Source organism: Schistocerca nitens, chromosome 4 (genome assembly GCF_023898315.1).
Source record: "Schistocerca nitens isolate TAMUIC-IGC-003100 chromosome 4, iqSchNite1.1, whole genome shotgun sequence".
Taxonomy (NCBI): Eukaryota; Metazoa; Arthropoda; class Insecta; order Orthoptera; family Acrididae; genus Schistocerca; species Schistocerca nitens.
This window is the reverse complement of record NC_064617.1, coordinates 885785916-885798720: the sequence shown is the minus strand read 5'-3', so window position 1 is coordinate 885798720 and position 12805 is coordinate 885785916. Positions and strand designations below refer to the sequence as shown.

General features: G+C 42.8%; 1 protein-coding gene across 2 annotated transcripts in view; it reads right to left on the bottom strand.

The window, feature by feature from the left end:
• The window catches only part of LOC126253412 (myocardin-related transcription factor A-like), a 108189-nt gene that overhangs the window by 34568 nt on the left and 60816 nt on the right, over positions 1–12805 (bottom strand). For both annotated transcript variants that reach the window (XM_049954722.1, XM_049954723.1), the window contains exon 5: positions 7889–8093. In XM_049954722.1, the coding sequence (XP_049810679.1) occupies positions 7889–8093 (205 nt within the window). The remainder of the gene's footprint in view (positions 1–7888; positions 8094–12805) is intronic.

Below are 12805 nucleotides of genomic sequence, written 5' to 3'. Positions count from 1 at the left end.
GGAAGGAAGGGGTGGCATCTTTCATTCAAATTTTGCAAAGATATTTGTTTCTTTGTGAATACAGTGTACATCTAGTATTTTTGGTAACAAGGCACTGAATCTGGTAAATAAGGATGTGTACAAAGGTGATATCATCACCTTTTTCTTGCGCCTTTCTCTCTCATCAGCACAGAGTCAGGATGGTTATGTACGGATTTGGCACGGTTGACTGAAGAAGTGGCCAGATGCCCTTCCTGGTGGAACCCATTACCCCCTGGGGTAAAATATGTGTAGCCCAACTGTCTGCGTAGAATTTCTCCAGGAGAAAATGAGTGAAAGCTATCTAAATGTTTGCAAATCATGTAGCTGATGTGGGACTGCAACATTCACCTAGTGAAGTGTGGGAATCTGCCTAAAAGCCACATACTGATTGCTGGCTGGCACACTGATCCTTATCAAATCCGGTGGGCGGGATTTTCTAATTTTTTTGAAAGACTTTACTTAAAATTTAAAAGTACACTCCTGGAAATTGAAATAAGAACACCGTGAATTCATTGTCCCAGGAAGGGGAAACTTTATTGACACATTCCTGGGGTCAGATACATCACATGATCACACTGACAGAACCACAGACACATAGACACAGGCAACAGAGCATGCACAATGTCGGCACTAGTACAGTGTATATCCACCTTTCGCAGCAATGCAGGATGGTTATACCATCTCCCATGGAGACGATCGTAAAGATGCTGGATGTAGTCCTGTGGAACGGCTTGCCATGCCATTTCCACCTGGCGCCTCAGTTGGACCAGCGTTCGTGCTGGACGTGCAGACCGCGTGAGACGACGCTTCATCCAGTCCCAAACATGCTCAATGGGGGACAGATCCGGAGATCTTGCTGGCCAGGGTAGTTGACTTACACCTTCTAGAGCACGTTGAGTGGCACGGGATACATGCGGACATGCATTGTCCTGTTGGAACAGCAAGTTCCCTTGCCGGTCTAGGAATGGTAGAACGATGGGTTTGATGACGGTTTGGATGTACCGTGCACTATTCAGTTTCCCCTCGACGATCACCAGTGGTGTACGGCCAGTGTAGGAGATCGCTCCCCACACCATGATGCCGGGTGTTGGCCCTGTGTGCCTCGGTCGTATGCAGTCCTGATTGTGGCGCTCACCTGCACGGCGCCAAACACGCATACGACCATCATTGGCACCAAGGCAGAAGCGACTCTCATCGCTGAAGACGACACGTCTCCATTCGTCCCTCCATTCACGCCTGTCGCGACACCACTGGAGGCGGGCTGCACAATGTTGGGGCGTGAGCGGAAGACGGCCTAACGGTGTGCGGGACCGTAGCCCAGCTTCATGGAGACGGTTGCGAATGGTCCTCGCCGATACCCCAGGAGCAACAGTGTCCCTAATTTGCTGGGAAGTGGCGGTGCGGTCCCCTACGGCACTGCATAGGATCCTACGGTCTTGGCGTGCATCCGTGCGTCGCTGCGGTCCGGTCCCAGGTCGACGGGCACGTGCACCTTCCGCCGACCACTGGCGACAACATCGATGTACTGTGGAGACCTCACGCCCCACGTGTTGAGCAATTCGGCGGTACGTCCACCCGGCCTCCCGCATGCCCACTATACGCCCTCGCTCAAAGTCCGTCAACTGCACATACGGTTCACGTCCAAGCTGTCGCGGCATGCTACCAGTGTTAAAGACTGAGATGGAGCTCCGTATGCCACGGCAAACTGGCTGACACTGACGGCGGCGGTGCACAAATGCTGCGCAGCTAGCGCCATTCGACGGCCAACACCGCGGTTCCTGGTGTGTCCGCTGTGCCGTGCGTGTGATCATTGCTTGTACAGCCCTCTCACAGTGTCCGGAGCAAGTATGGTGGGTCTGACACACCGGTGTCAATGTGTTCTTTTTTCCATTTCCAGGAGTGTATAATATATGGGACAGTGTATAAAATGTATTGCCAGTGTTTCATCTCTGAATATGTCCCCCAATAGCTGGGTCACAGATCCTTCTTCTTGAAACCTGACTCACCTTTCTTGAAGTCACAACAAAGATTTATAAAGATAGAAAACATTGTGTTTCCCTTTTGCCAGTGGAACTGACTACGTGTTGGAAATTTTGTTTCGAGATCTATTTCTTTTATTTATTTACTTATTTATTTGCCAAAACACCAGCAGATAGTTTTATACGTCCATCATAGCTCCTCACACTTGGTGTTCTACCAGAAGAGAGCACCAGCTGCAAAATCCCTCATAGTATCAGTGTGTAACATTGAAATATCAGCATACAGAATGCCCACAACCTGTCACTCAACCTTTCACAAGTAACCCAGTTACTTTCGTAACATAAGCTCTGCCACAAGTCCCGGCACACCTACTGGCAAAGACCGACCCCGCCGTGTCGTTTTCTGGCAGTGGCACCGTCGGATGTAGCACAGAGGCACTCTCCCGGCCACTGTCAGTTTTCGTGACCTGGAGCCACTCAGCTGGCACCACGAGGCTGAGTGAACCCTGTTCCAGTCCTTCCACCAGAGGAAAATCACTGGCAGTACCAGAATGTGAACCCAGGTCGTGCATACGGCAGCCAGGTGCCCCAACTGCTCACCTAAGGGGAAGGACAGTCACTCCTGTGCATCTAAGCTGCACTCCATAAATCACCTAGCTGTGTCGCAGATCCTTCCTCTTCAAACCTGACTCACCTTTCCTCTTCTTGAAGTCACAAAAAAAGATTTATAAAGATAGAAACATTGTGTTTTCCTTTTGCCAGTGGAACTGACTACATGTTTGAAATTTTTTTTGAGATCTATTTCTTTTATTTATTTACTTATTTATTTGCTGCCTCTTTAACAACTAGTTTTTGGACACTGTCATAGTTTTAGTTTACATATATGATGAAATACGAGACTGTACTAATTGTACTTCTCTTACCAGTAAAGGATAAATGCATACATTGATATAAAACCTGAGCATCAAAAATTATCATTTTCTGTTACAAAATGCGCTGATGATTTACGTACACTACCAGTTTTAAAGGGGGACACTAAAATTTAAAACTTCTATCAAATAGAAGCATTTCTCTACTGACAGGTATATTCAGTTTATTCTTTACAATGTTTACATTAACTATCTTAAAATCATATTGTAGTCAATTGTAAAAAATTGTCCCTGTCACATGTGGGCTGCAATCTGCAGCCTTTTTATAACTAGTAGCTTTGAGAAAATTTTTTCCCTCCCTGAGACTTTTAGTTACACACATTACTGTTCACTGCATTAATCTGGATTAATTTTATATTTTCTGAAAATATCTCTTACAAGGCTCTCTCTTGCTTACCTCAGCTACCACTCTTACTTCCTTTTCCGCAGTCCTTTCTGTATAGACCACTGGTATCCACTTCAGATCTCGATACATTAATCAGATAAGGAGAAATGATCATCACATTTTAATTATTTTATATTTTTCTAGCAAACCGTCAATGTTTCACAACTGCTAAATAGGGATGGGAATTCGATGTACGTCCTAATCTCCTTCTCTCGCCTCTCTCTCTCTGTCCCTCCTCCCCCTCTCTTTGTCGATCACCTCCTTCTTTGGTCATCCCCTCTCCACCACTCTCTCCACCCACATCCTCCTCACTCTTTTCTCTGTCTATCTTCTCCTTCCCCCTCTCTATGTCCATTCGCCCCTCCCCTCCCCCTTTCCTGCTCTGTCTACCTTCTACCCCTCTCATTCTCACCGCGAGCCTCGTTTATTGTTATTGTGAACAAAACCTCAACAGGTAACTGCAGTCACTTAAAGTCGGTTGGGATCATTGGTGCATGTGTTATGAGAGAGGCCTCCCCAGCTGCTGGGTCTGCGAGGACAGGAGCGTCTGTGACAGTATTTCACATACTTTTAATCTGCAAATGGATAGGATTATAAAGTTTCGGATGATTCACTTTCTGCAGTAATATTCTAATTACAAGCTGATAATGCATAAATACAACTGTCTTGTTTTCTGTTAAATTGAATGTGAGGAAGAAAAGAAAATGACATAGCTGTATATACAATTTTTGTTTAAAACTAATAAGGAGGAAGAATATATAAGGCAGAAATAATTTGTCTAACGGATCAAATGCCCTCCTATCGTAGTGATAACTGTCTGTGAGATGGAAAGCGAAATCATATACTTTTGTGTGTGTGTGTGTGTGTGTGTGTGTGTGTGTACCCACATTTATTTACAATATATATTAAAAAATATACAGCTCATGTTCGTCCAATGCTTTTTAGGTATCACGTACAAATTTGAAATAAACTGGTTAAGAACTTTTCGAGATTTTTGCTAACAATGTTTCCCTTTATATACATTATATGTATTTTTATATACCATATATTACAATAACATGTAGCTTACGTCTGTCTGGATGTCTACTAGAGTATAGTATACAAATCTGAACTAAATTGGTCATGAACTTTTTGAAAAGTTTGCAAAAACATTTCACTTTTGTATGTATTGTCTGTATTTTTATATACCATATACACTCCTGGAAATTGAAATAAGAACACCGTGAATTCATTGTCCCAGGAAGGGGAAACTTTATTGACACATTCCTGGGATCAGATACATCACATAATCACACTGACAGAACCACAGGCACATAGACACAGGCAACAGAGCATGCACAATGTCGGCACTAGTACAGTGTATATCCACCTTTCGGAACAATGCAGGCTGCTATTCTCCCATGGAGACGATCGTAGAGATGCTGGATGTAGTCCTGTGGAACGGCTTGCCATGCCATTTCCACCTGGCGCCTCAGTTGGACCAGCGTTCGTGCTGGACGTGCAGACCGCGTGAGACGACGCTTCATCCAGTCCCAAACATGCTCAATGGGGGACAGATCCGGAGATCTTGCTGGCCAGGGTAGTTGACTTACACCTTCTAGAGCATGTTGGGAGGCACGGGATACATGCGGACGTGCATTGTCCTGTTGGAACAGCAAGTTCCCTTGCCGGTCTAGGAATGGTAGAACGATGGGTTCGATGACGGTTTGGATGTACCGTGCACTATTCAGTGTCCCCTCGACGATCACCAGTGGTGTACGGCCAGTGTAGGAGATCGCTCCCCACACCATGATGCCGGGTGTTGGCCCTGTGTGCCTCGGTCGTATGCAGTCCTGATTGTGGCGCTCACCTGCACGGCGCCAAACACGCATACGACCATCATTGGCACCAAGGCAGAAGCGACTCTCATCGCTGAAGACGACACGTCTCCATTCGTCCCTCCATTCACGCCTGTCGCGACACCACTGGAGGCGAGCTGCACGATGTTGAGGCGTGAGCGGCAGACGGCCTAACGGTGTGCGGGACCGTAGCCCAGCTTCATGGAGACGGTTGCGAATGGTCCTCGCCGATACCCCAGGAGCAACAGTGTCCCTAATTTGCTGGGAAGTGGCGGTGCAGTCCCCTACAGCACTGCGTAGGATCCTACGGTCTTGGCGTGCATCCGTGCGTCGCTGCGGTCCGGTCCCAGGTCGACGGGCACGTGCACCTTCCGCCGACCACTGGCGACAACATCGATGTACTGTGGAGACTTCACGCCCCACGTGTTGAGCAATTCGGCGGTACGTCCACCCAGCCTCCCGCATGCCCACTATACGCCCTCGCTCAAAGTCCGTCAACTGCACATACGGTTCACGTCCACGCTGTCGCGGCATGCTACCAGTGTTAAAGACTGCGATGGAGCTCCGTATGCCATGGCAAACTGGCTGACACTGACGGCGGCGGTGCACAAATGCTGCGCAGCTAGCGCCATTCGACGGCCAACACCGCGGTTCCTGGTGTGTCCGCTGTGCCGTGCGTGTGATCATTGCTTGTACAGCCCTCTTGCAGTGTCCGGAGCAAGTATGGTGGGTCTGACACACCGGTGTCAATGTGTTCTTTTTTCCATTTCCAGGAGTGTATATTAAAATAGTATACAGCCTATGACCGTCTGAATGTTTATTGAACTATTGTGTAAATATTTAAAGTAAATTGTCCAAGAAGTTTTTGATGTTCCCCCTTAATATAGCAGATACTTATTTAAATATAAATATTTTTTAAAAATGTAGCCTATATGTCCACACAAACATTTGTTATTATGTCATGTAAAAATTTGAAATAAATTGATCACTAACTTAACAACATTAAACAACGATTTGTCTTTATATAGTGGAATGGATATTAATATCGTATATTATTTTAATAAAGAGAAATCAGAGCGTGCACAGGAAGATTTATTTCCTGTGGGCTGTACAGAAATAGCTTGAAGGTGGTTCGATGAATCCTCTACCAGGCACTTAACTGTGATTTGCAGAGTAGTCATGTCAATGTAAATGTATTGCAGATGTGTACTTATCAATCAGAAATATGTTTGCCTTAAGCCTTAAGGTATCATGTTTTAGGAAGACTGAGACCTGATTTTCTTACAGCTATCATCCATTTTGACAGGTGTTCATCAACAATGATTCCCAAAATTCATGTTTCTTTGTATAGAAAGTACTTATGGCACTGTAAATGGAGTATTATATAATATTCAGATTATATTATTTAATTGGATAGATAAAAATATCTACTCACCCTGCGACGTGGCTGAACACACACATAAAAGATTGTTGTGATTGGCAAGTTTTCGGAGCCAGTGGCTCCTTCTTCAAGCAAAAGGGTTGAAGGGGAAGGAAGTAGGGTGAAGGAAAAGGATTCGAGAGGTTTGGGAAAAGGGGTAGATTTTGGGAAAGTCACCCAGAACCTTGGGTCAGGGGAGACTTACAATATGGGATGAGAAGGAAAGAGAACAAAGAATGGAGTCTTTCCTTCTCATCCCATACGGTAAGGAAAGAGAACAAAGAAAGGAGTCTTTCCTTCTCATCCCGTACGGTAAGTCTCCCCTGACACACAGTTCTGGGTCCTGGTTATGCTTTTGTTATATGGTGCTGTACTTCTAGTTTTGTATCGTGAGTTTTTTTTAATCCATACAGCAGTTTATAAATACATAAAAAAGAGCACAGGGAATAAATAAAAGTAAATTTGTCCCAAAAAGGACCAGTAAGCAGTGAACTGTTATCAACAGATGCACGAGAGTGCCCATCTCTAATTATCACCAGTCCTGATTTTTCTGTTACAATCTCTATTTTTGACAAATTGTTCTGCTACTTACATCTACATTCATATCTACATTCTTTAGTGTCAGCAAATGTCTGAGACTCATCTTATGTAACAGGCCTTTCAATTTTGATTTTTAAAGTAATCACCCAACCATAGGTGGCACTTTCTTGTAGAATATTGGACAAATCACTCTTGTGTTCTTTCAATTACTGTACAGATTTGAGGTCTGTAGGCTTTGCACTTTGTACATTCAAAACATTAAGCTGTGTCAAGCTTCTAGTTCTAACATTTATTTTATCAGAAACTTGCAGAGGATGCTGATCCACAAACAATGTAAGGCTTTTAGACTTCAGCTATATTGTGTTTTGTTCAGGTATGTTACAGTTGCAGGTATGCATTTGATAAGTGAAGCTGTAATATTTCCTATGATTGCAAAGTAAACAGTAAATTAGTACAATACTTACTGCTCATAAAGGACAGGACAGGGTGAGAATGTTAAATGTGCAGTTTGTACATATCTTAGGTCTCCATTACCCTCACAATTCAGAATTTGCATTATTTGTGATGATGTTTGTTATGTGACTAATAACATTATCAATTTAGTATTTTGACCAAATAAATTAGTAGTATGTATGTATATCTGAAAATCTAATAATTTCCAGATTTTTACTAACTCCTTCAAGATTTTTTGCAAAATACTTTGAAAACAATCACATTCTGTTCAAAACCATATGTGGAACCCGCTACTGAGAGATATATAAGCACTGCGGACTCACCCTTCCAATCGTCGAGCCTGGACAGGGAGCGCATGATGCTGCCGGAGTCGGACGGTGCAGGTGTCAATGCTTGCACCGTAGGGGGTGGCGGACTCGTGGGTGCGGCCTGTGACGGTGACGGTGAGGGTGATGCCACCGCCACCATTTGTGTCGGGCCACCGTCTGGCGACGACTTGTGAGAGGCTGGCAGGATGATCTGTGGGTACTGTTTGCAAATGGTGGAGCATTCAGAAAGTGGCAGGTTCAGTTCTGCTACTTGAATTGTACCCACTTTATCAGACATTAATGCCACAACTGCTCACTAGTTAAGGGCATTAATGGCACCACAGATTTTATTCCTCAATCAAGATTCCAAATACTTCTTTAAATAGGCACAAGTCCAATTGAAAACTACTGTGACTATGTTTGGTTTTAAGGCTACACTGAGAAGTTAATTCACTTCTCAGTATCAATTTAAAAGAGAAAAGTGAAGCTCTGCTGCCCTTGCCACAGATGGGCCAATCAGGAGCGACCAACTGCCGCGTCATCTTTGGCCAACGGCATCATTCGGACACGGTACTGAGGGGCATGGGGTCAGCACACTGCTCTCCCAGCCATTGCTGGCTTTGCAGACCTTGGAGGCCACTTTTCAATCAAATAGCTCCTTAACTACTACCACGAGTCTGAGTGGACCCCAGTCCAGTCATCACACCAAGTAAAAATTGCTGGCAGTACCGAGAATCATAGCCCGGTACTCCTCGTGGCAGCCATCTGTGCTGACCACTCAGCTATGGAGGCAGATTAGTATTAAGAGCCAAGTATTAAAATTATGATAGCAAGAAGAATGGACACAGATGAAAACACCCAAGAAACATATTTCACTTATAATCATTTAATGTTCTGACCTATCATAGTGTCAATTACTGCTCAAATTTAATGATTTCAATAAATATCACAGGTCGCAATTATGGACCTCATAAGTACCAGTAATAACTTAAATGTTTGATAACCCATGCCTTTTACTGGTATTTATTCATTAAGTAGCAAATCATCATATGACTACCTGAAACCCAACACACTGGAACAGTTATAGTTAAACTTACATTATTACATTGTTATGTAAACAACAAAATCTTTGCAATAAAATAAATTCCAAATTATTGGATATTAGGTGAAAGCATGAAAGGAACCTCCCCAAAGATAGTCATTGAGAAAAGCAGTCAGGTGTACCCTGGGTGCCTAGAAATGACAGCAGATCCTTTCACACCGGAAACATCCATACACAAGTCCTGTTCAGGGACACAGCTAAGCATTATCTCAATCAGCATAGAAGTTATAACATCAGACAAGGAAGAACTGCTACAAGAACTTTGCAGACAGCACCAGCATCACGTACTGTGCATACAAGAAACACACAGGAGCTGTGACAAGCATAGACCAAAGATAAATGGAATGCACCTTGCTATCGAAAGAGCACACTAAGAATACGGAAGCGCTATCTTTGTTCATTCAGACATCCAAATTCCATCCACAGCACTCGCAGAGGAAAATAACATTGAAATCCTTACTACAGAAACAACACGTGCAGACTGCGATTGGTGGTTTCAATAGGCACAGTAACACTTGGGGCTATGATAATGAAGATGAAAATTGGGTAGCAGTACAAGAGTGGGCGGAAATGAATCACCTGCCCTTAATCCATGATGCAAAACTAGCTGCATCATGGAACAGTGGCACTTGGAGGTGAGTGTACAATCCTGACCTCATATTCACCACCAAAAGCATTAGCCAATATAGATCTATAATGTGCTAAATATCTGCTGCTGTTAGACCTCAAAAAAACCATTTCGCAGGAGGTTTAAAAATGCTGACTGGTCAAGATTTGCAGATTTACTGGATGCTAAAGTGTCTTCTATAGAACCAACACCAGAACAGTACAACACCTTCACTACAGCTGTAAAGAGATGTTCCTAAATATCTATCCATCACGGCTGTCGAACATCTTACATCCCTGGTCTCACATCAGATCAGGCAGCCTTATGTACATAATACAGCACCTTATTTAGAGAAAACCCTTTCAATGAGACAACTATAGAAACAGGAAACAAACTCATTTGCTTTAGAAGAGTGTCAAAAAGTGAAAACAATAGAAAACCTGGATCTGAAAAGAGACAGTCATAAGGCTGGAGACGTCTGTGATCCAACTAAGACCACTACACACCAAAATAACACTGCCAACCAAACAGCACACCAGCTACTGCTAATTGGGAAGCCCAGCCACAAATCCATAAAAAACAAAACTACGAAGAACTCAGCAAGAGGATAGGAACAACTTTTCACTCCCATTCATGATGGATGAATTACAAGAGGCTATCAAACAGAGTAAAACTGGTAAGTCAGCTAGTTGGATGATGCACAAAATGAGCAAATCAAGCATTTTGGATTAGCAACAAAGGAATGGATTCTCCAACTCTTTAATAAGTGTGCTGAGAGACATCAAATTCAAAAGAGCTGAGTAATTGCTTTACTGAAACCTGGTAAAAAACGAAAGAGTCCAAAGAATTTTAAACCAATACAACTACTGCATCATCTTTACAAACTGCTAGAGAGAAAGATTTTAAACTGTCTCTCACATGTTACTGATCCCTTGTGTATACCTCAGCAAGCTGGATTCTACCCAGGTAAAAGCAGCACAGGACAATTACTCAGTCTTACGCAGTTCATAGAAGATGGCTTTGAAACCTGTAAGGTGAGAGGAGTGGTATTTGTGGACAGTAGTGTATAACATCATCAATCACCAATTACTATTGAACAAGGATTTCAGCCTCACCAGGCTCGTCACCAATCTTCTGCAAAACTGAAGATTTTTCGTTGACCTTCAAGGATAGTGCAGCTGATGGAGGCTACAGACAAATGGCCTTTCCCAAGAGAAGTGTGTTGGTCACAGTTCTGTTCAATATATATATTAATGACCAAATTGTAGTCCCCAAGTGCAGGAGCTTCTTGTACGATGATGATCTTCCTCTGGCAACCAAAAGTACAAGCTTCAATTCAACAGAAATCACCCTAAAGAGTGCTCTTGAAGATCTGTCAAAATACTACACAATAACACAGCTTAAACCAAACCCATCAAAGACACAAGTGTGTACTTTCCATCTGAGAAATAGGTAAACCACCTGCAAGTTAAAGACAGAATGGTCAGGTGTTTAACTGGAACACTTTGACACTCCAAAATACCTACAAATAACACTTGACAGACTTCTAACATTCAAAAAACACTGCATGATTTTCAAATCAAAAGTCTCCACCAGGAATAACCTACTGAGAAAACTGGCCAGGTCACAGTGAGACAGCCAAACTGAAACCATCCAAACTTCTGCAGTGGTATTATGCTACTCCATTGCAGAGCATGTCTGTTCTGTTTGGCATCAGTAAACACATGCCAAACAGGTGGATATTGCCTTAAGTGATGCATGCAGAATTATAACAGGCTGCTTGAAGTCAACTCCAGTTGAATTGCTCTACCACCTTTCAGGAATTGGACCACTTCCTATTCGAAGAGAAATAGCAGCAAACAGGGAATGAACAAAACTGGAGCAGGAGAAAAAACATCCCATGCATGGGCAACAACTCTACCCACAATGACTAAAGTCAAGGAATAGTTTCCTCAGAACATCAAAAAACCTAACAACCAAGGATATTTACCCCCTGGTCACGGTGAGAATTGGCCAGTCTGGAAGTTCTCGAAAGACAGAGGTAAGGAGAGGGCAGATCGCAGGCTAACCTGGCAAAATAGAGATTCATTGAAGAAAACAAAACTAAATGTGACTCTGGGGAAGAATAGACTGTTCAACATATGCTTCAGTGTTGACTGTTTCCAGCTACCTGCACAGAAGAAGACCTAGGCAACATAAAATGCACTGAAAGTGACCAAATTTTGGTCAAAAATTATATAAACTACGTTGATCTGTCAAAACTTGTATAAACTATGTTTTGTGTGTGTTTCTGACACAAGTAAAATAATAAAAAGGTGAAATCAAACATTTCTATAATCAGCCTAAGCTCAGTATTTACAATAAGTACATGTCAACATTATAGCAAAAGTATCTTGGTAGTATTGAAATTTTTAGAGCATACAGTACTAAAAAATGTTAAACATCAAACTTTTTATTTAAAATAAAAATTGCTCAGTAAAACTAATTACATTATACGTACATCAAAGCATAACTTACAATAAGAATAACAATAATTTCGAAAATACAGCATGTGAAGTAATTCTGATCAGTGAGACTATTAATACGAGTGGGCAAGTGTGAGTGTTTTAGTGTCACGAAAGGAGGCATTAAGTGATGGCAGGTTTCTAATGAATAATCTGATTGTCAATCACATGTGCGGAAACATCTACAGCAAATTTTGCAGAACATTACAGTAGAGTGATGTTCCCTGTGTGGCAACTTGAGTTGCAGAAAAGATTTAAATAACAATGACTAGTATCCCACGTTGTTAAGTCATCGACTACTGTAATGTTTTTTGCAATGAAGCCTTCAGCCGTTGTAAACTGACAGTCACTACTGGATCGGTTATTCACTTAGGGTCACTTTTTGCTTTCCTCTTCTCATCCCAATGCACACTTGTTTGTTTGCTCTCTCTCAAGATCCTAGAGCCCTTATATATCTGGAATTCCACTTATACTTAACAACAGATGCAAGTGACAAGTTTTCAGCTAAATGAGCAGAGAAAGAGACTGGCAAGGTCAGTCTCCGAGCGTAAAGAGGTGGCAAGTTTGGAGGTGACACCACAAAACCCAAAGGGGAGTTTAAAGTGAGTATACGGACTTAATTTATCATCTCTAATGAGTAGACATATTGCCTGCCTGCTCACTCATTACTCTGTAGCCCACCTTCCACTAGCTCCTCTACATACATGGCGTCTGATCCT